The 24,113-nt window shown below is 31.7% G+C and overlaps 1 protein-coding gene across 1 annotated transcript in view; it reads right to left on the reverse strand.

Annotated features, from left to right (window-relative positions):
• The window catches only part of LOC134716433 (transient receptor potential cation channel subfamily M member 3-like), a 35,448-nt gene extending 12,141 nt beyond the window's left edge, over positions 1-23,307 (reverse strand). The window contains exons 1-10 of the mRNA XM_063579429.1: positions 23,279-23,307; positions 22,441-22,664; positions 20,854-21,023; positions 19,886-20,066; positions 16,979-17,147; positions 16,157-16,274; positions 14,406-14,502; positions 12,923-12,988; positions 11,731-11,846; positions 11,308-11,424 (exon numbers count right to left, since the gene is read on the reverse strand). Of these exons, the coding sequence (XP_063435499.1) occupies positions 11,308-11,424; positions 11,731-11,846; positions 12,923-12,988; positions 14,406-14,502; positions 16,157-16,274; positions 16,979-17,147; positions 19,886-20,066; positions 20,854-21,023; positions 22,441-22,664; positions 23,279-23,307 (1,287 nt within the window). The remainder of the gene's footprint in view (positions 1-11,307; positions 11,425-11,730; positions 11,847-12,922; positions 12,989-14,405; positions 14,503-16,156; positions 16,275-16,978; positions 17,148-19,885; positions 20,067-20,853; positions 21,024-22,440; positions 22,665-23,278) is intronic.
• Positions 23,308-24,113: the final 806 nt, after the last annotated feature.

The raw sequence follows: 24,113 nt of genomic DNA on the forward strand, positions 1-24,113 counted from the left end.
CGGCCCCAGCTTGTCTGGCTAAACAGCCGTCGGACGTCAGAGTAATCTCGGACTACTGGTTATCATACAGTATTCATGTTATACAATACCTAGTATTATCAAATGAATTATAACAATTGTTAATAGTTGTCAGACTTTTGTTATCAAAAAGCAGCTACATGTGTATAATCTTGCTTTTCCTACATGTATGAAGGTTTTAGTACATTGTACATGTACAGGTATCACACAAACTTTCCATTATAAATAACCTTTGAAAAAGAATTTAAGTCACAGTAAAATTAACCATGCCAGACAGATGATGTACACCCATTCCATACACAAAATTTACTGATTTATACTGTCTATGGAATAGAATTAACATTCTTATTATCCAAACCATGAAAATTAAACATTGCCCAATGAAACATGAAATGAGGTCATCAGGGGCGGATTTAGGCGGGGGCGTGCGCCCCCCCTAAAATTTGCAAAGCATGGGTTGACTTCAACATAGTTAACTAAGTATCAGAAGAGAGTCACACCATTCAATCTTTTTTAACATTCAAAGTATGATATAAAACAGTCAGTTTAACAGAATCAACGTGATTACTACTCAACTGACCTACTGCTTTATTTAAGTTCTATAAAAAAAAAAAAAACGCGGAGCTGCGTTTGATGACAAATTATGTAAAATGTTTTTAGCAGTTAAAGTAAAAACAAATGTTAGATTGTATTTGCGGTTTTTATAATCAATTTGTTAGATAATCGAAGTTCCAAAACATCCCTTACTCACTTTCACAATTTCATTATGACACGGTTAAGAAAACAGTGATATTCTTTTATAGTATCCGTAATGAAAGATAGAAATACTGTTAGCTTAAAAGGTTAGTTTATTATTTTGTTTCTCTGTGTCTATATTATTTATTTCTCACTTACATGTACAACCTAAATATTTAGCCGAATTCTGTATCGTATTACTGTATGTTTGTGTTTGGAATCTCAAGAAAATAAATATAACTGGGTAAATGCATCTCATTCTGATTTTAGTTGTTTGTGGCGAACACAGTGAAGTCTGGCACGACCTCCGAAAATCAAAAAAATTAAAAAACAGATAGTATGAAAGGACAATTAAAAATCGCTGGTTAAAGTAGAAATTTTCGTTTGAAAAATATATTGGTCAGGTGAGCAATTGTGTTCTGTCTCGTCTCACTTTGCGTCCGTCTGTCTGCCCGTCTATCTGTAGATTGTTGTCAGGTGTGGATTAAGGCGGTTTCACCTTGAAACTGTAATTTCTCGCTATTTTTACCACACAATAGTTGGAGATATCTACATTTCACCCCTTTAGAAGAATATTTCAATAGTTTTACCTAAAAAAAACCTCCAAAAATTTGTCGCCTCGCTCCGCTCGGCCAAAATAAAACTTTGCGCCCCCCCTAACTGGAAATCCTGGATCCGCCCCTGGTCATGGTCAGATGTAAAGCCTGCCAATCAAACTTGTACACCTTATGAATATATATCCAATAATATGCCCAAAAATAGTGATCCTATACATGTCATGCATGTACATGTAGTTTATACTGTAGCATCTGAGAAACATTTGGAAATAGATCAAACAACAAAAACTAAGCATTGTTCAATGAACCATGATATTTTCATTGAGGTCAAAGTCTGATGTAAGTCTTGCAATTAAGACATTTTTTCACCGCACTCATTTCATACACCAAATATATATAATTGACCTACTTTTCCTACTGCTTGTAGTATTTAAGGAGGCTCGAGGGTATAAAAATTTCAGAAAAAAATAAACATTGGGTTTTCATTACAAATTTTATGTGTTACCTTTTGTAATTGTTACTTTATCATATGGTACAAAAATCATTCAAAACAGATAATTCCCGTTGGCCCAAAATTCGTTTTAAAATGTATACATCATTGAAAAAGTTCCAAATTATCTCCCTTTGGTGGAAAAATGCCATATTTTGGCTTTAAAATTTAAATATCTTTTTCAACTCATCGGTGACCTATATTTTTTAATAAAATTTCCATATAAGCTGTACTTTAACTAAATTATTGTAAAATTTGAGCGATTTCTGTAATAAATTTCTTTTTTTATTTCGATATTAACTTTATTTCTACTATTACTTCAACAGAAAAAAACACTTTTACACAAATGTTTGCTTCTTTTAAAGGCAGATTGTGAGCGCAAATGAACGGTGACCCCACTTTTTTATTTTATTTTTCTATTAACTTTAAGATAAAGTTCATTAATAGAAAAATGTAAAGAAATCCTATATAAATGATTTAGACCCGCGAACCCCCTTAACATGTGTGATAAACAAACTTGACAAATTACATGTAACTGAAGTAACCTTAATCACTGATCCATGAAATGAAGTCAGGATCAGGCCAACCTTGCCTGACAGACAATGAGACATACAATGAAAACCTTTCAAGATACCTACATGTATATATATAAATGGGTTTACCTAAAATAAATCCATGTTATACATGTAAGACTTAGAGTGTATTCCACTGTGACTGTTCAAACAGTAATATTTTTTTCCAAACAGTTACATGTTCATGTAGCATGATGTAGTGTACCATGCAAACTAGGTTACGTGCAAGGGACAAGTCACTAACAGAAATGTCATAACATAAGGAAGTACCCAGGCCTTTCAGCTTCTAAAATGTATCTGCTGAAGCTCAAATACAAAACGGTACGTTGTAGTCAGATTGTAATACCAATTTCTTGCATGCATGTACTTCAACTTTTGTTGCAGGTGGAATAATAAAATTATACTTTAAAGTACATGCATGGTTTATTTGTTTCAAATACTTGGCAACTAATCATGCTAATTAAGATTTTTATTTAATTCTAATTCAGACTTAAATAATTTAAGTACAGCAAGCAGTCATTTGACACTAAACAATTGACACAGACTGCACGAGACCCTCATAGTTGGTTAAGATCTTTTTACACACCCTGGACACGCTGGTGGTAGTTAACAATTGCAATGCCAACATAAACTTCAGATGTGATATACATGTACTGTTTTGTAAATTTCACTGAAGCTAGAAATTCACATTATCCATATTCATGATATTGTTATTATAATAAATCCACTAATTAAAAGTATTCATGAATTCAGATATGATGCACTATTATTAGTAGTATTCACTGAAACTATGAATTTTCATTATTCCAAATTGCTATTTCAAATGAATAATTATCCTGGGTATTCATGGAACTCAGAAACAATGTACATGTATGATTGCAGTATTAATATGCACTACAACTATGGAATTTTGTTATTCCAAATTCACAATTGATCATGATTGATGATAATCCCAGGTATTTGGTCCTCCAGTAATGTGGCCCTCCATTTTATACAATATATTAAGTTTCCTATTTGTACAAGGCACAATTTTCTTCTTGTTCAATTTAATCAGAACATCACATCATCATCATTGAATAATGCTGCAAGCCCTATTCTTTATTTCAAAAACAATAGATAACTAGTATAAAATAATGAATTAATCCATTGTTTCACAATTTACAGCTATGAGAGCGACTCAGTGACGTCTACATTTCCTATGCATCAAAGTGCACATGTTTCCTATGCATCAAAGTGCACATGTACTAGCAGGCATCATATTCTAAGTGGGAATCATGGTCAAACCAATATATTTTCAGTATGATTCTACAAAATAAAATATACATTAAGACTCAAGTACAGTAAATGTTTAACTAATAATAAATATATATAATACTACATGTACATGTATATATACATTGTGCAATAATAAGAAAGTTAATTTCAATAACTGTATTTACCTAAAACTATGGCACTCATTGACTGAAAAATTCTAGCACTAATACAATTCTATTTTCAAGTCACTATTAACAAGAAATATAAATCTGTTAAGGGGGTCTAAATTCTTTATAGTGTTGTCTTTTTTTCCTGCATTAATGATTTTTTAAGTGTGATTGTGTACTTTCATTGAAGGGTTACTGTCTTATTGAGGCTCACACCATACTGTAATTCATCAATTCTTTAAAACACAACAGGTTATTTCTTTTGTTCATTTTAATTATGTTTATAATTTAATATGAAATATATTGATACTACAAACATGACAAAGAAAAGTTTAAGGAATGAAAAAATAAAATAAATAAACATCTTTACACTGTTACTATATACATGCACTAGATAATATTGACTTTACCTTTGTCCATATAATGAATAAACCTTTGTGATGTAAATATATTGTTCCAAGACTTAACCATCCCAGTTAATGTTTTAAATCCTTGAGTTTAATATTGTTTATACATCTTTTGTGTTACCCTGAATACTTTTTACTTATTCATTTCTTATTACAGCTTGCATTAAATAATGCTTTGCAGCTCAGACAACACTTTTTGTTTATTTAATTAAGTCATTTACCCAATTTTATTTTAATAAATCAATATTGAAATTACTTTTAAAATTTGAATTTTTATATCCAAAATAATAGTATATCCTGCGGTTTCATATTATTTAAAATTATAATTTGTTTTGAAAAAGTTATCAAAATTTTAATCATGATTATTTGTGAAGATTATCATAAAATTATATCATTACACCAATGACAGATTAAATATCATCCCCAGGGCAATAAACTATTGTGTCTTAATTTGTATATTAGCTACATCATGTATATAATAATTTCTTATTAATACCTATCAGATATCCAGTGTTAACATCCTGATTATTACCTATTTTAATGTCACATTTGCATGGTCATATTCAGTAAATACAAAGATTTTATTTTTTTATTTTTTTTAAAATATTTTGAGCTTTATAAAATACTTTAAAAAGGTTTATACCATGTTAACATAAAAAAAAAATGCATACAGACATGACAGATAGATTGTTTTGTTATGTTTTCCTGACATATTGAATTTTAACATAAAATAATTATCATGATTATGTAGAAAATGCAAAAAATCAGCAATTGTTTGTGAATGCACATAATCAAAGGAGATGTGGGATATATCAATGATGCATCAACCCAACAGTTAGGCAACAATAAAGTAACCAAAACACAATTGAATGCGTGTCAAAAAATATGACTCATGATTAGAAGGTTCTTAATAATTGTGGGAATAATAAAAAGACCATTGAATGTTACTACTTGTAAGTTACATTACATGTATTGCACAAATGAATTTTTAAAAACAATGCTAACAGGGCACAGTTTATATAAAAATTTCACATGAAAATATATAGTTTAGGTTCAAATTATTAACAAATTATAGTGATTTAATATAAATTCTATGTTAAATCTAAAAAGAATAAAATTATGATGCTAGCTTTGCTCTTTTAATATTTGCTTTTTAAACAATGCAGTACATGATAAAACAATTACTAATTGAATAAGCACAATTTGTTTAATGAACAGTGTTTAAATGGCAACTGTTTATGACTCTGTGCCTTGTTTCAGGAACATTAATTTAATAATATTGTTTTATTTTGATGATTAATGCTATTTTAAACCATTTCTGAAATACCTATTCACTTTCAATGCCTGCTATCATGTATTATCAAAAATATATATTAATGTTTTGTTGTCCATGATTTGAGAATTATTTAAAATCTAAATGAAAGTGGACACTTGCTAAATAAGTCACTATTTAATCTTAAAGTTAATAGTTTTCATAACATTTTATGATCAAATCATATGTTTTTGTACTATGCATGTTTTTTTATGGAAATTGTGACATCACAATGCATACCTAATTGAACAAAAACTATCAGCTGATAAAGCAAAATCAGGGAAATACTAGTAATCCTGCATAAGCATGATAAGAAACACATTTATATGGATACTTACATGTAAAGATCGGTTGGTTGTTGGTTATAAAATGTCCAGTGACAAGTATTTCATGCAAATTTATGACCCGAGTTAGCAATACTTTAACATTCAATATGTACGATACATGATGTATAGGTCAGTGGCACATCCAGAACTTTTCATAAGGGACAGGGTTGCTGACTGCCCTTAGGGGCACAGATCCAGTCATGCTTGAGTGATTCCCTATATATTCAACCAAATTTTTCCCACAAAAAAGGGGAAGATATAGAGTAACCTTTTCTGTATTCCACTCAGGGTGATGTATGCAAAATAATTAAGGTAATAAATGGCATACTGTTCACACATGATAATAGGGGGAGGGGAACAGTGTCCTTTATGACTTTCAATGATTTATTATGATGCTCAACTTTAACATTGAAGCTCAAAGCCTATATTTTCCCTGGAATATGCAACTTTGCACAAGTGTGTTAATATAGAACATTGATTCATAGCTATAGCCTATCGGAGTATCTAAATACATAGATTCCGCAGGATCAGTTGCGGATCCAGACATTCTAAAAAGGGGGGGGGGGGTCCAACCCAGGACAAAATAGTGGGGGTCCAAATATATGTCCCCATTCAAATGCATTGAGCGGCCAAAAAAAAGGAATAGGTTCGAACCCTCTCCCCCCCCCCCCCACCCCCCTTTTGATCCGCCAATGGGAACAAATTGTAAGGTCTGTAAGCCGACAAATGTGCACATTTTCCCTTCAAAATTATGAATCCATGATTATTCGATAGACATGCTATAAAATATTGATAATTTCTACTCACCGATTGTAATTTCCAGCTAAGATTATTGAACATGTGGTCTAACATCTGTAGTTTATACCTGTGTAAAAATATAGTTTGCCGACCTGAGGTCCAAGGTTTTTTGCCGACAAAAAATTAAAGAGGGTAAATCGTTTACGGTGAAGAATTGTTTTCCGTTTTTAATGAAACTTGACAGATTTTGCTAATTATTTTTTTAATCATCGGAAATGTCCTTCTTGGTGAAATTCGAATTAAAACTGTTTTGTTATGCTGTACAATATTGGTAACTGAGTCATAATCTTTAAATTTATTTCAAGTACACCCTTGTACATTTTTCTATTGCGCAGAATTTATCAAAACTTTTTTAAGTATAAATTTGAATGAATTCATTGTCATCTTCTTATTCTTCTGCAATAATATTAAAACTCTATTTTAAACGAAAGCTGCTGGTTTTTAAAACCAGTCATGAACGAAAATGTTATAAAACAGATATTATAAAATAAAAAGTAAGGATATCAGAAGGATTATTTAAAGTCAAACGCACATGACTGTCAAAAATGAACGGACAATGCTACGGCAATAAATAGAAAACGACAAAAGACAAACAGCGATCGCAAAATAAATGAATAAACAGCAAAACAAGTTAGCAATCGCACAATAGACGATAGTAGTATAAGTAAAGACTATTTCATCACAAAATCAAATCTTGAGAGCCGGGTGAGACGTGATTTTTTTTACACTGATGGCCGACTACCGTTACGCTAAAATATTTGTATTAAAAAATTTACCGACTGTATCAACCTATGAAGTGTTTGTTTTAAACATTTAACGACTGTGTCAACCTTTTATAAGTTGTTATAAACATTTAATGACTGTGCCAACCCTTAGAAAGTTGTAACAAACATTTAACGACTGTCCCAACTCTAAAAACGTTGTGACAAACATTTTTTGACTGCATCAACGTCTGAATAGTTGACACAAACAAATTTTAACTGTCTCAACTATGAAAAGGTTGGGACGGACATTATGCAACTGCCACAACTATTAGAAAGACTGTAATAAATAGATTTTGACTGTGACAACACCGTAAACCACTGCAACAGTTCTGAAATGACTGATGGTAGCATTTTTTGACTTTCACAACCCGTAAAAAAGTTGGGACAGACATAAATAAACTGTTGCAACGAAATATGACAGATTTGACAGTCATTACTGGCCTTTTACAGACTAAAACAGTCGTACAATGACTGTTACTGGTATAGACAGTTGTTTTTTCGTCCAGTAGTGATATATGGAAATTATGACCAAATTTGGTAAAAACCGTATTTTCACTCGAAATAAACATACACGACCATATCTAAAAATCGACAAAACAACCTATGACCATATATGGAAATCATGACCAAATTTGGTAAAAAACTTATTTTCACTCAAAAATCAAAATAAAATACATGATCATATATGGAAATCGACAAAACAACCTATAACCATATATGGAAATCATGACCAAATTTGGTAAAAAACTTATTTTCACTCAGAAATCAAAATAAAATACACGATCATATATGGAAACCGACCAGATACCCTATGACCATATATGGAAATGATGACCAAATTTGGTAAAAACTTTATTTTCACTCAAACATCAAAATAAAACACATGTCCATATATGGACAACAGGTCACGTGATCGTATCGAGGAACGTTAACTCTGGTACAAAACAAGGAAGTAACTCTGTATATATCTCTCTCGTGGAGTGACAATTCAACGTTCGAGGCAAGGTCACATGATCATATCGAAGAACTCTGGTACAAAAAAAGGGAGGCAACTCTTCATGGTGTGAACGTCAATCACCGATTAATCGTATCGTGTTCGGCGCAAATAGAAAAAAAAATACCAACGCAGATGTCAGTTTCATATATATTTATTACATTCATTCGTACAATGCAAGCAGTTTGTCGTCGTTACTCATCAAGTCACTAGGGGAAAAATCTTTCACAATGTCTTCCATGCTAATGTTTTTATATCTCATCTTCACGAAATGTACACAATAGAGTCCGCACGTATCGGATGATCCCGGTTGCACTTGAGTCGTACTGAATCTGTATTGAGGTCCATTGGCGATGAGCACGTTCCTGAAGCGACGATGGTAATACTCCGGAGAACGTCCGAGTGAATCGAAGAATTCTGCCGGTCCCGTGGATGGAAAGTGAAACGCCACCCAATGCTTCCCCGGTCCATCGCAGGTATCCGTGTTGACGACATAGGTCATCGGTCGGTGCGAGATGTCTGCAGGTAACTCTTCGGCACAACGTACGTCCACCGGTAACCCTTCCAACGCTTCTTCTAGTTCTGCGTCGCTCATGGGAAGTATGTCTTACCGAAGAGTTACCTGCAGACATCTCGCACCGACCGATGACCTATGTCGTCAACACGGATACCTGCGATGGACCGGGGAAGCATTGGGTGGCGTTTCATTTTCCATCCACGGGACCGGCAGAATTCTTCGATTCACTCGGACGTTCTCCGGAGTATTACCATCGTCGCTTCAGGAACGTGCTCATCGCCAATGGACCTCAATACAGATTCAGTACGACTCAAGTGCAACCGGGATCATCCGATACGTGCGGACTCTATTGTGTACATTTCGTGAAGATGAGATATAAAAACATTAGCATGGAAGACATTGTGAAAGATTTTTCCCCTAGTGACTTGATGAGTAACGACGACAAACTGCTTGCATTGTACGAATGAATGTAATAAATATATATGAAACTGACATCTGCGTTGGTATTTTTTTTTCTATTTGCGCCGAACACGATACGATTAATCGGTGATTGACGTTCACACCATGAAGAGTTGCCTCCCTTTTTTTGTACCAGAGTTCTTCGATATGATCATGTGACCTTGCCTCGAACGTTGAATTGTCACTCCACGAGAGAGATATATACAGAGTTACTTCCTTGTTTTGTACCAGAGTTAACGTTCCTCGATACGATCACGTGACCTGTTGTCCATATATGGACATGTGTTTTATTTTGATGTTTGAGTGAAAATAAAGTTTTTACCAAATTTGGTCATCATTTCCATATATGGTCATAGGGTATCTGGTCGGTTTCCATATATGATCGTGTATTTTATTTTGATTTCTGAGTGAAAATAAGTTTTTTACCAAATTTGGTCATGATTTCCATATATGGTTATAGGTTGTTTTGTCGATTTCTATATATGATCATGTATTTTATTTCGATTTTTGAGTGAAAATAAGTTTTTTACCAAATTTGGTCATGATTTCCATATATGGTCATAGGTTGTTTTGTCGATTTTTATATATGGTCGTGTATGTTTATTTCGAGTGAAAATACGGTTTTTACCAAATTTGGTCATAATTTCCATATATGGTCATAGGGTATTGTGGTCGTTTTCCATATATGGGATTCATCATATGGTGGTCCAAGAGTCGTAATCCGACATCAGGTGCTTCCGTTTTGATATATAGCCCTTCATACTAGAATTGGCAAAGATCTACGTGAGTTCTACTGTTCATATGCCGTCAGCACCTTAGCGCCTTGCGTTTTTGTGATTGCATAAAACATCATCACGAACAGAAAAAAATACTTCTCGAATTTTCATACGTATATCGTGGTATTGTCATGTAGTGAGTCATGTCCTGATCTTGCATCCTGATGATTCATGGTCGCATGGTTTGAGTCATAGGTTACGAGTGCCATGGCCTTATTAGGACTTCCGGCGTCCCTACGCGTGATTCATTGTTTAACCTTTCACCCGTGACGTCACTTCCGGAGGCGGGGTTTGACCATATTTGGGTGCGCCACAGCCGCCACGCGTTTTTGGGGTGCATAAAAGATCACCATCACTACTACTATTGTACGTGTACTAGTTATTTAAAGAAAAAGAATGTCAACAATGAAAGTGAAACTACGGTAAATCATTTGATAATTAATTCGATGCACATAAAATCATTTCTATACGGTTAAAAACAATGAGAACCATCTATTTTTAATCTATAAAATAAAATCAAACAGACCTATAAAATCCAATTGCACATGTTGGTTTAATCTATTCATATCTTTATTTATGTTTACATCGCTTATATGGTCATCTGAGATCAAATCGGTAGTTAATTAGATGGGGTCTGGACTAAAATACACACGAAACGAACCTATATATTTGCTACCCCCTGCTCAGTAAACGTTATCATCTCGATTTAATGAAGTTTTTATACAGCTCGACACAATGTAAAACTTTTTAGCTCGTTCGCTACGCTCACTTGCAAAAAAGGTTCACATTGTGGCTCGCGGCTGATATTTTACGATATCAATGTGTAGAAAACCAGATAATCTATACATATCGAATTTCAAATGAAAAGAATGTCAACATGCGAACAAATTACAAATATCAAAAGTATGGAAAAATGCATCGAAATAAGTCAAATAAGCAAAATACTAAGAAGAGCTGTCATAATAAAATATTTGTGGAAGCAACTTTCAAGCAGCAGAGTTCATTTTAATGTAAAACATATCAGTCTGAAAGGTGTTGTAATATTCAATTCAAATACACTATCATATCTTGTCAGAAATCAAATGGAAATATGGCTGTTTATATAATGTTTACTTTATAGTCAATAAAAAAAATATCATTTGAATAGTGTATATTTCTTACCTCATCAAACAGTCGGCACATATAATTCCGATCAAATGTTACCCCATGTTGAATAAGTGTGGATACATAGTCTACTCTATTGGCAATGATTGCCTCCAACAAGAATAATTCTAATTCCTTTTTTAACAAAAAATAAAATCATAAGTTTTTGTTTATTTATTCATACCCCTTTACTTGGGCGTTGATATTCAGTCGATTGTTTTTTCAAGAAGTGTAAATATATTTATCGGAAGATGTTAAATTGAAAGAAAAACATAAAGTATAACACTATCAGTCATGTATGTGATCATTTATAATTATCAAAAATATGAGTTTCGTTCCCTCGCAAAAATGCATTTGCAACTAATTATTTAAGTACAGTAGTTAAGTCATAACACATATGCATATATATTTGTATATTTATACATTATATATAATATTAACCTTTTCCTTGTTTTCTATTTCACAGCTTTCTAGAATGTACTGGTATGCAATGTAGAAATAAAGTGACAATGAGCCAGGTGCTACATGAAAGTGTTCCATCAGACAACCAGCAGCACCTGTAAAAAACACAGCGTGTTCCAATCACATGATGTAACCATGACATGAGGCTTTCATATTATCAATTTCATAATTTAGTTTTAGTTACATATCATGGAATCACAAAATGTAAAACGACTTAATCAACAAAACATACAAACAACACAACATTCAACTTTCAAGAATGTTAAATTTATGACGAAAACAAAATTCTAGTAGACAACAAAAAACGACAACTGATAGAATTCAGAACGATAGATTGGACTTGCTTTCAATATGAATTTGATCATGCAAATATATGTAGCGTTAACAATTCAATATCAACTCATGCCTCCTCATACACTTGTAAATACATGTTGCCACTAGAATTTCATGTTAATTTCGGAGACATGCATGAAGTCTAAATTGAAAACTACCTTCAAACTTATGGTTGCGTTGGATAAAAACCGCAATTTTTATACGTGTGCATGTAAAAAAAATTTCGTTGTAGAAGGGTCTAAATACAGCACAAACAATATTTTCCAACAGACCAAAAAAGTGAAAAGGTATATTTAAACAAAACGTATTTGACCTGCAGGTCGAACAACTATATATATATCTTATTTCAAATGACCCCTTCATTACATTGTCACTTGCTCTTTACTGAATAATAAAGTATAAACATATATATGTGCCTGTCCCAAGTCAGGACCCTGTAATTCAGTGGTTGTCGTTTTTCAATTTGTAACATATTTATTTTTCGTTCATTGTTTTATATAAATAAGGCCGTTAGTTTTCTCGTTTGAATTGTTTTACATTGTCATTTTGGTGACTTTTATAGCTTACTATGCGGTATGGGTTTTGCTCGTTTTGCCGTACGGTGACCTATAGTTGTTAATTTATGAGAAATTTTGGTCTCTTCTGGAGAGTTGTCTCATTTGCAATCCTACCACATCTCTTTTAAATACATCAAGATATCATAGTTCATTATGTGGTGTAAATGTTTATTATCAGTTGAACTGCATTCATAGTAGAAAACTTAATAAAAAATGATGCAAAAGATAGTCTGAAAAAATTATTTGTGTGAATAATAGTCACAAATAAGAAATTGACATACGTTCTATTTCAACGTTGTTCATTACAACTGAAATTTTCTTTTTGTCATTAGGATTTGCAGATGAATCTGAAATGAAAGTAATCATTCAAATGATATATTTGATGTTTAACTAACGTAATCGCAGGTAAAAAAAAGTCCGAATAATCAAGTCATGGTATATTTACCAATAAATCAAATAACTATACTTTGCAATAATATATATATATATGCGTTTAGTTTTGGAAACTTATGTCTGTCAGTTAACTGTTTCACATGCTACAGGACTTTTATCACAAGTCCAGTAGTCAGAAAGTGCTTACACGAATTGTCATTTATATGGCTATATTTATAAATAAACCATTTACCAATTATTTTTTTTTAAATACTAAGGCTTTTCTACCTCTGACATAGTTTTTCTTAGCTGTATTTGGCCAAACTTTGAGAAATTGTGGTCCTCAATGCTTCGTACTTTATTTGGCCTTTTTATTTTTTTTGGGGGATTCGACCGTCACTGATGAGTCTTTTGTAGACGAAACGCGCGTCTGGCGTGTATACAAAATGTTGTTCTGGTATCTATGATGAGTTTATTTGTAATAAGTAACATGAATGATATGCTTTTATTAGTAATTGAAATAGCACAAACCAGATACCCATTATTTCTTTCATATATAAGTATACGCTTCTTATCATAACTACTAGAATTTATCAGGGACATCACAATTTCAGAATGTTATATTTTAACATTATTTACTAGCGCTTTGGTTTGGATTACACATTGCAATTTAAAAAAATATAATAACCTCTTGCAACGACCAATAGATATACGATCGTAAACTATGGTACTTGAATATGAGTAGTGGGATTAGAATTTATCCTTGATAAAAAAAAAAAAAAAATATTTTCTACGTATCGAAAATATATTTAAAATGCGCAATTGCAAGATTATCAATTATAGCTTCTATTTGTTTAAACTTAAAGGACTTGGTAGATTTATCCATCGTAAAATTTATCTAATCAATAATTCACTACCACAATTTTTTGTTAAATGGCGTCTTCAATGTTACCTATTAGTTTAACAGAAAAAAATACCTTTACAAAAATGCATGCTTCTTTCGAAGGCTGTGATCTTAAATGAACGGTGACTTTTAGACTTTTAGTTTATTTTTCCATTTAGTTGAGGATAAAAGTTATTCATAGAAAGAAACAGCTAAATCCTATATTTAAAAAGAACTGACGAACATGTACACACAGTCACACATACAATCAAAAACTATTGTAGATTGAGAAGGGCATATATTATTTCGGAAATACAAATCTATTTAATCTATTAAATTTATTTCTTTAATCAATTACAAAGATCGATTGAAATTTAAGCTTTGCAAAGTCAAAAGCATGTTAAGTTATCAAAACAGCAGATAGACAGGATAACAGTCGGACGGACGCACAGACCAGAAAACATAATGTCCACAAATGGAGCATAAAAATAAATATAATACTGACTTACTTTTTATCTCCTTTAATGACCATCCTTTGATGATAGCTTTCACTACAAAATCTTCAAGCTTGTAATTTTTGTTGTTGTTTAAATCAAAAATTGTAATCTACAAATAAACAGAATTTTATACCCTACACTTCAGTGCATTGTTACATCCACTTCATTTGAACTTTGAGACAAGTATTGCTATTTGAAAATGTGTTTATCTTATGCATATATTTTGGACGTTTTAATCTGGAAATTATATTGTAAAGCTAACTAGATAAGAATTGTCTGATTTTTTTTTATCAATGATACGATCAGATTCAAACTTCAGTTTTACCGACAAATGTTACCGTTCACATAATCTTAATGATAAAGTTTTGCATGCACATAAACACGAGGGGCAAAATACCAAAGGAACATGTCATATAATAAGTCAAACAAAAACTGACAAAGCCATGCTAAAGAAAACATAATTCAAAAGACAAACAACAGTATACAAAAAACAATCTCGAAAAGTGAAGACGAAACCAGGATGATAAATATTAGGATCCTGCTATACGTGTTTGTAATTGAGAACTTTAGCTTAAATATAAAATACAAAAAGCTTTGAGAAACTGTCTCGGGCATTAAAACTGACAATTATAAATGGCGTTTTCCTTCTGAAAGCTCATTGAAGACTAAAAAAACAAAAACAATTAATGAATGGCTATTATTTATTTTGAATTTATTGAACCATAAAACTAATTTTTGACTCTTCACATTGAATAATCCGCGAAGCGGATTATGTTAAATGTGAAGAGTCAAAAATTAGTTTTATGGTTCAATAAAATCAAAATAAATTATTGCCATTCATTATAAATAAATTTCTAGCAAAAATAAGTTTCAAAGAACTTTTTATATTATTCATAATAACAACAATAACGTTACCCACCTGTTGGCGTATGAATACACAATGTCAGAGTGGGCGTGTCGCCATCAAAATTGACAACATTGAAAATAAAACTAATAATTTAAACCAATCAGAAGATAGTAAATACACCAAATTTATTTATTACAAAACAAACAAAAACTCAAAATGGACGTAAATATTGATTATAGTTAACAAATACTAGTACTAATGAAAACACGTACATCAAGTTTTTCTTGGAAACGTCTAAAAGTGGTAAACATATATATAATACTAGTATTTTGTTTTGGAATATTTGTATACAACACGTAAACGTTTCGTTGAACATCAATATAGTTTTAAGGCTATGAAGCTTTTAGAGTTTTTCAATTTTTCACTTTAAAAATATCTTCTTAAAGAACATGAAGAAGGGTAAAAATTCTAAATAGAAAAAATATATGATTTCATTTAAAAGAGAATTATAATATTGCCAATCATATTGCAAATTTATATGTATCTGATCTTCCTTCTTTAATCAATCAACTGGATGTATTGTAAACTAGCTGCTGAAAGAAAGGGAGAACTGAAAAACATATTCACACAAACACACACACATTCAGACACTATTGTAGATGGAGAAAGACATACATTATTTCGGACATACAACTCTGATGGATTTATCTCTTTAATCATTTAAGTTTAAGCTTTGCAAAGGCAAAAGCATGTTAATTTATCAAAATAACAAAGAGACAGATTAACAGTTTTGGTAATAACACAACCGGGATAAAAAGCCAAACAGGTTACTGTGACTGTAAGACTGTGAAAGATTTGTCTGATTGACACTTATACCACATCTTCTTATATCTATCAAACTGCTATATAAACTTACAATGTGACTGTGTTTCTGTATGATTTTCAGTCTTCTCTTTAACTTTGTGTACTCTTCGGAACGCATATAAATACCTAATAGCAGAGGAGCATTTTCTTTCAGTACTTTTTCTTTCTCACTAAACAAAGGATGTAATATTTTTTTTTTAATTAAAAAAAAAGAACAACAAGATACAAAAGGTTAACAACGAAAACAACTAATTTGGCTAGAAAAGTTTTTGTTCCAGATGTTTTGAAACACGGAGAGAATATAACAAGTTATGTACGTAAAAAGGTAGTCAAAGGCATACTTTATATTTTATCATCGTTTGCGAATCCTCAACAGATGTATATATGAACTGATCGTACACGAGAAGGCTGTCATAGGTGGAAGCAGAATAGTGAGATATACTATAAATTGAGTTACTACGGTTTTGAATTGATTGGTGTTGTTCAAATCTATAGTTTTCTTATCTTGTCTTTTGGTCTTTTGGCAATCGTCCTTATCTGCGACTATATAATTTGTATTATCTTTGGTATAAACCTATAATAGAAGGACACTTATTACTATCAACTAACTACTAGTAACTACTATTAAAAGTAATACATGTGTAGCAGGAATTGTTTACCCTGTCAATGTTTATTGTTCTTGAAATTTACTATAAACATATTGCAATCATCAAAAATCACCCTAAACGACCATTCGTATTTTTATTTTGCCGTCTCAAGCAGTTGTATAGTGGTTTATTGATTATCAAAATTATATGTCATCAATTTCTGTATTTAATATTTCAAAACTATAGAGTAACAAAGTATAGCAAATAAAACAGAAAAAGAAACTAACAGTGGTCTTGACTCTTCCAAGTAATCGACGATGACGTCTACTGCCTTTCCTGAACCTTTCGTCAATAAAACTGGAACATTTCGTCTTAGAGCTGATTTAATCTGGTGGATAGTACTTATATCACCTTCAACCGCAATCATCAAAACCGGAACTCTCATATTAATCAAAGCTGACAGTTGTTGAAAAATGAAGAAAAACTTTGTTCAATTTAAAATACATTTCGAATCAAACAAAAACAAATAGACTGTGCAGTGTTGATATACAGCTCTATAGTATAACGATAATAACTTAAAAAACCTTCTCAATTAAGGTAAGACTATTTTATGTTCAAAATTAATACAAATAAAAGGAATGGACAAAAACAATCTGACAAAACATGCATTATCCCGGTTAAATGGTACTTGGATTAATTGGACACATATATATTAGTCATATAATACTTCAAAGACGAATATGACTCCCCATATTCTATTGATAGCCTCGGAAAATATATTCGAATTCATATCAACATGATCAAGGTCAGATTTCTTTTGAAACACTTGTGTATTTTATTTTTAATATCATTTGAACAAAAACAACATTTTGACATAACACTTTTTCATACTAAGCGTATAATTGGATTAAAAGAGGTCTTGGTACATAGAAAATAATTGGATATACAATTTCGTGTTGATCAAGATTAAACTTTGCATTTACATTTTACTTCTGGAAAAAAACATATTATTGACAAGATGTCAAATTAGACCTATGATTGCCCGATTGGCAAATTCACAACTTTTTTTATTTCTGTTTTGAATTATCTGTTTGTTTAATCCTTGATCAATATGAACAGATAAAGTTTCCCCTTTATATTCACATTAATTACTTTATTTTGAATTAGAAATTGACAAAATTTAGCCAAAGCCAAATTTCGTCGTATTAAATTCTGATTAGGACCTTTAAAAGGACACTAGCTACGAGATATATAAAAAATCAAAAGTATATAAAAAAGAAGATGTATGCTTTCTTTTGTTCAATCATTAATGAAAGTGAAAAAGTAAAATAATAATTTGCTTTTATCAGCTGAAATGGTTCAATTTTGTCAAATAAAGCTAATAAACATTGATATCGACTTATTCACTTGCAAGTGAATAATTCAACCTCATTAAAACCATATTCATATGAAATCCAATTTAACCCTGTAGAAAGTGATAGAATAACGCATGCATTGTCCGTGTACGGGTATTTAAAGGGAAAAAATGTCAACATTGAAAGTGAAAGAAAGGTAAATAATTTGACTAACTGATTCGATCGACAAAAAATCATTCTTAGAAAGGTAAAAACGGCGATCAACATATATTTTTAATCTGTAATATAAATTTGACAGACCTATAAAAAAATCAAATTACACGAGTTGCTTAATCTATTTACATCTGTGTTTATGTTTACATCGCTTATATGGTCATAGAAGGTCAACTCGATAGTAAATTATATGGCGTCTTGGCTAAATTTTACACGAAACGAAGCAACATTTCATTGAGATCATGTCCGGTAAATTGTTTATTGGATTTTTTTGATAGTTTGGAAAAATGTTTTACATTGTTATATATAAATTATGAGAATTTGGGTCAAATCGGTGAATATGAATATGGTAGCTAGTGCCCTATAATAAGTTTTCAATTTACTTGGACTTTACAATTACGTTTGTTAAATTAGTTATGAATGAATCTCAAACACTTATGACGTTTAACAAAGTGTGAGTAGCAGCTGAAAGCTGTTAAATACCGATGATTTTGAAAATGCGTATTCAATATGCAGTTGAAATTAATTTACGCGGAGTTTTTTTTTTTTTTTTTTATCTAACGTTTTGCTACTAGGATGGAGATTTTGAACGTTTAAAAATTGATATCGTTTCGTTTGCCATATATTCTGGTACTCAGATAACCGCCTACTTTTGTTATTAACAAGTGTCTGAAAGAAACTCCGATTCATATGAACATAAAACAAGTCTGGTGGTGAGAGGTTAAAATTAATTAGTTTGTTTTTGATGAAGGCAAATCGAAAAATGTGGTTGAGTTGCATAAAATTAATAACTTATCTGAATTTTTTAAAACCATGCAAGACTGTTGCTTGTGTACAACATCGAAACAAGAAAAACATTGAACTAATTGTATCAATCACGTGACACCAATTGCACCATTATATGTACGACACATACATACATGATAGCGATAATGATGTAATCCAATTCAATACTGTCAATAAGTTCTTCTGACAACGGTTAATTAATTCCGTTAAAATCAAGTTATGATTTAACCATCAAAGTTTGTTATTTGCATTTCAAACATCAAGGAGGACAAAAACCTTTCAATTGTACAAAAAAAATCGGAATTTATAAACAGTTCAATCAAAATGAACGATTATAAATACAATTTCTAAATCATCTCTCGATAAATAATGAAAAAATAATGTTTTAAGAAGGGCCATGATGTAGAGGTAAGCGTATCGGCCTACACACACAAAGGTTACTGGTTTGGTCCCTGTTCCACGGCGAAAATTTCAGAGACTTAATTTTCGGCTCTTCGTTGTGATCACCGCGCATTTACGATTTGCGAGTATGGTCTTGAGAAAACGATGACAATGCACGTAAAAGACACTCTTGCAGATTTTTAAAAAAAACAGGATAATGCCGCTACAAGGCATCACGCGAAAGGGATAAAGGGATTAATACAAGGTGTAATTACTTTGTCTCCAAATTCATCATAATGGAATTTATTAAAACGAAATAAAAAAAAATACGAAACCATCTAACTGTAGGACGTAATTAAATGTGACCGAATGTATGTGTTGATTTTTTTTATTTTGATTTAATTTTTCAATGCTTGTAGATTGCTGCTGTCATTATATAGGAAAAAAAATATATTATACCTAGTTCTCCCTCTTGTTCCTTCTCCTTTGATAATAATGGAGTATACTCTTCTGAAAGATTCTTCAAAAAATGGGACAAGTACCGGTTGAACCATCTGTATTTCCTTTCTTTCTGAACATCTGTGAAGACTGGTCTGATAGAGAGAATCAAATCAGGTTCATTGACTTTGTTGTTTCCTTCCTTTTCAAGTAAAAACAATTTGTAATGTTTATTTGAACTGAATCTTTTAAAAATATATATTTGTACACTCTTCCACCAGTGTGTTCTGTTGTAACTGATATATATTCTTCAACATCCACGGTTTTGCGTATAGATCGAAACTGATAGAAGGTCAAATTTATAATGGTGTGTATTGAAAAAGTGACATAAAATGACGCAAACATGCCTGAAGTGGTGTTCAGAAGTCTGCAATTATATGTGATAAACACACATGATAAAGAACTTAAACAGTATGGGATGCATTCAAAGTAAGATCGTTAAATGCTGTGTGTCATCTTTTATGGGCATGAAAATCACTGCAACTGCTTAGGGGAATAACAAATGCCAATGGGAATACTGATCAGTTTAATACATGTATGTAGATGATGAAGAAATTTCGGAGTAGAAAGCGCATTGCTCGGAATAAGAACTGAATACTTTCGTCATGAATTACCAAACAATGCGCATTGAAATTTGTAATGTTTTTTATATGGATATGGCATTTAATTATTGTTATACATCATTCTAACTGTCATTACTAATCATTTTTAAACTAAAAGAAAAAAATATGCTCTGCATTGTTATATTCATCAGCCATTAATCTATTGGTCGTAAATTAAACTCAACATACACATATGTTGTTTCGTGCAAATTCAGAGGGAATGTCATTATCATTGTCACAACGTCTTAATGATTAAGAACAAATCCATCGTTGAGGGAAGCAGAGGCTTAGATATATAAAATCATTAGATTTCTATCTAATATATACCTGATCCATTTTTGTCCATGGTCGAATTGCAATTAATGTGTTTCCTTTGATCTTCGAATTTAATGCATTTTGTTGAGTAGTTGCCAATTTGGTGTCTGCAGTTTCCCTAAATGCATTATGTATCAGTGCGCTAACACCATCTTTATTACCACGATAAATTACCCAACTCTCTGAAAATCATTTAAAGTCATCAGTTTATTTATTTATAAATTTGAGCGATAACTGTATTGTAAAACTCCGACGGCATCAATAAATTGGTGATTTGATGGTGTCAAATAAAGTTTACTGGGAACGCGTTATAATGTCATAACATCAACTGACTATATAAGGGTCTCAGTAACCGATTGTTCTAAGTAGTCACTACAGTTACTGTAATCACTTGTCAGTTAACACTGATGTTGTAAGTTCGAACCCCGGTCGTGCAAGTGCACTTGACTCCAATTTGAACTGACTAGGAATGTCAGTTTCCTATCAAAGGCAGGGGTTTTTATCCGGACACTCCGACTTTATCCACCAGTAAAAACTGGCCGCCACGAAATAGCCTAAATGCGGTGATTAAAACACAAAAAATCTAAATAAAATCCTCTGACTATAAATCGTATAGTAAATGTATTCAGAAGTTACCAGAATTATAATTTAGTACGCCAGACGCGCGTTTCGTCTACATAAGACTCATCAGTGACGCTCAAATAAAAATATTTATAAAGCCAAACAATTTCAAAGTTGAAGAGCATTGAGGATCCAAAATTCCCAAAAATTGTGTCAAATACGGTTAAGGAAATCTATGCCTGGAGAAAGAACATCCTTAGTTTTTTTAAATGCTTTGGTTTTACATTTTGATAACCGATTTATGGTAAAAAAATAAAATAAAAAAAAGCATAAGTTTCATACGTTTTGGCCATTACTGCCTTGTCTCCATTGGAATAAATAAGAACATTGAAACAACAATCACATCGGTTCGATACATTGCGTTAATATGACTTCTCTGACTTTGAGTTACCGCGCTCTTTCTCTTTTACTATATATATATATATAATTACTACATCGTTGGGACATAGTGTTTACTCCGACTTGCTTCAACGTATTTATTTGTCTTAATGCAAAAGGATGCATGAACAAGGTTAGTAGATTTGCATTATGAAGATTTCTAAAATTGTTATATACCTTTTACTTGCAGAGAATGTTCTAAAGTTATGCGATAACTTTATAACGATCTATCTGAATAGTCTGAAATTATATACAATCTCGTAACCATTGTACATTCAATAACATTCCTTTCTGTGTTGATTTGTGCATGACGTATCGATTTTTGCGCGCAAATGTAATGGTAATGCGCGCAAACGTAATGCACCGGCTTCGGTGGTGTATAAAGTTGTACAATTATATCCGTTTATCTTGCATTGTATTTCAAAAATTCTTGTCATTTCATTCTCGATAGATTGCTTTTGCTGGGCAACTTTTGTTACCCTTCACAAATAAATAAACAAATAAAAAATATTGACGAATGTTACGATTATCGAAATGCAAATGATAAGATGAGGTCTCAGATTTATTTTCTCGTGAGGTTTTAGTAGTTAATTTCCTTACTTTTGACTCCTTGAATAGACTGCAAAAGTCCAGATGTAAAGGCTGTTGTATTCCATGGTTTTGGAACATAACTCTCCGAGTCACCAATTACTGCCAACACCAGACCTGGTAAGCTATTGTCGTGTCCTTTCGCGGCTATGTATACTGATCGTCTCAGAGTACTATAAATTTCACTTAAATCGTCTTTGCGTATTTTTGATTGTGTAACCTGTATTTCTTTATACCTAGATATAAATATCAACACATATTTCAGCTTACATTATGCAGACTGTAGTTTTGTTAATGTGACAACTATTGGTAAGAACCATCGCAATAAATTCGATTGGTAAAACAATTTAATAATCAAATTACAATACTATTAACGGTACTTTTTTTCTCTATATATCCCATATGTATTTCGACCCTTTAAAATGTCTTTTCAGTGAAGCTAAAAAAAAAAAAAAATGAAAAGTCCTTTTTTTATCTTTTTATCAAATACAATATATCAGCAAATTGAAATTATTAACTGCAGTTCGAATATAGGTTTTCGACCCCAGCATATTCTGTTTGAGCGTACATTTTATTTGTAATACTCCTCAACTTAATATTTGATTTGAGAATCATTTACATTAATTCGAGATTCATTTACTTTGATTTGAGCGCCACTGATAAGTATAATGTAGACAATAAACACATCTGAATTACAAGCCTACTATCTTTTAATTTTCCATTAATAGCGTATGTTGTTGGATGAAGATATTGAAATATAATCTTGCCTATTTTGAAAAATTGGTTCGTTACAGGATATCTTATTTGCTAACGTTTTGTTAATTGTGTGATATAAAAATACTGCACTTACCTTGTTGGAGGCAAAAGTTTGTAACTCATTGCCGTAGTGCGTCGGTTCACTAGTATTACTACTATATGAATACGTGAGAGCATAAACTGAAGGTCGAATGAACAATATGTAGAGTATAAATCAACGCTTTGATCATGAGTTGAAATTCCATGAACACGATAAGTACTTCCGTGTTTGTGCAAAGGTACTTGTAGTCTTGTAAAATTCACCATTAAAATGTAACCTTTTCAGAAATAAAACTTCATTAAGTCGAAGTGTTTACCTTTAAAACTACAAGATCATATTTTTTTAAATGCATTTAAAAAATCCTTTTTAAGTTTATATATTATCGTTGATCGCGAACTTGTCAACACTAGTTTAAAAAAATAATGTAATCTTACATGCACTAATTATGTATAAAAACTAAAAAATATCACACAAACCAATTACTCAAGCCATATTATTGGGACAATATTTGAAAACTATGGTATGTTCGAAATGTGTTCTTAAGGACAATAACAATCAAAACCAAGGAGTAAACAAAGACTCGAAAAACCAAAAGACATTAACATCAAGAGTTAACAATAATAAACAATAAACAACACGAACTCCACTAAAAACCGGGAGTGAAATCAGGTGCCCCGGAAGGGTAAGAATTTCCTGTACCGTATACGTCACCCGTATACTTTTTTCCAAATAATTGTTTGTATAAATATCTATAGACGATTCATTTATGCATGATCTTATGTCAGTTCATATGCAGCCTACATTTCTATTTGCAATTTTGAAACTGGACACGTTTCAATGTTTTGGTAATTTTTAATCCACTGTCAACGCAAATGATTATTAAGATAAA

Source organism: Mytilus trossulus, chromosome 4 (assembly GCF_036588685.1).
Source record: "Mytilus trossulus isolate FHL-02 chromosome 4, PNRI_Mtr1.1.1.hap1, whole genome shotgun sequence".
Classification (NCBI taxonomy): domain Eukaryota; kingdom Metazoa; phylum Mollusca; class Bivalvia; order Mytilida; family Mytilidae; genus Mytilus; species Mytilus trossulus.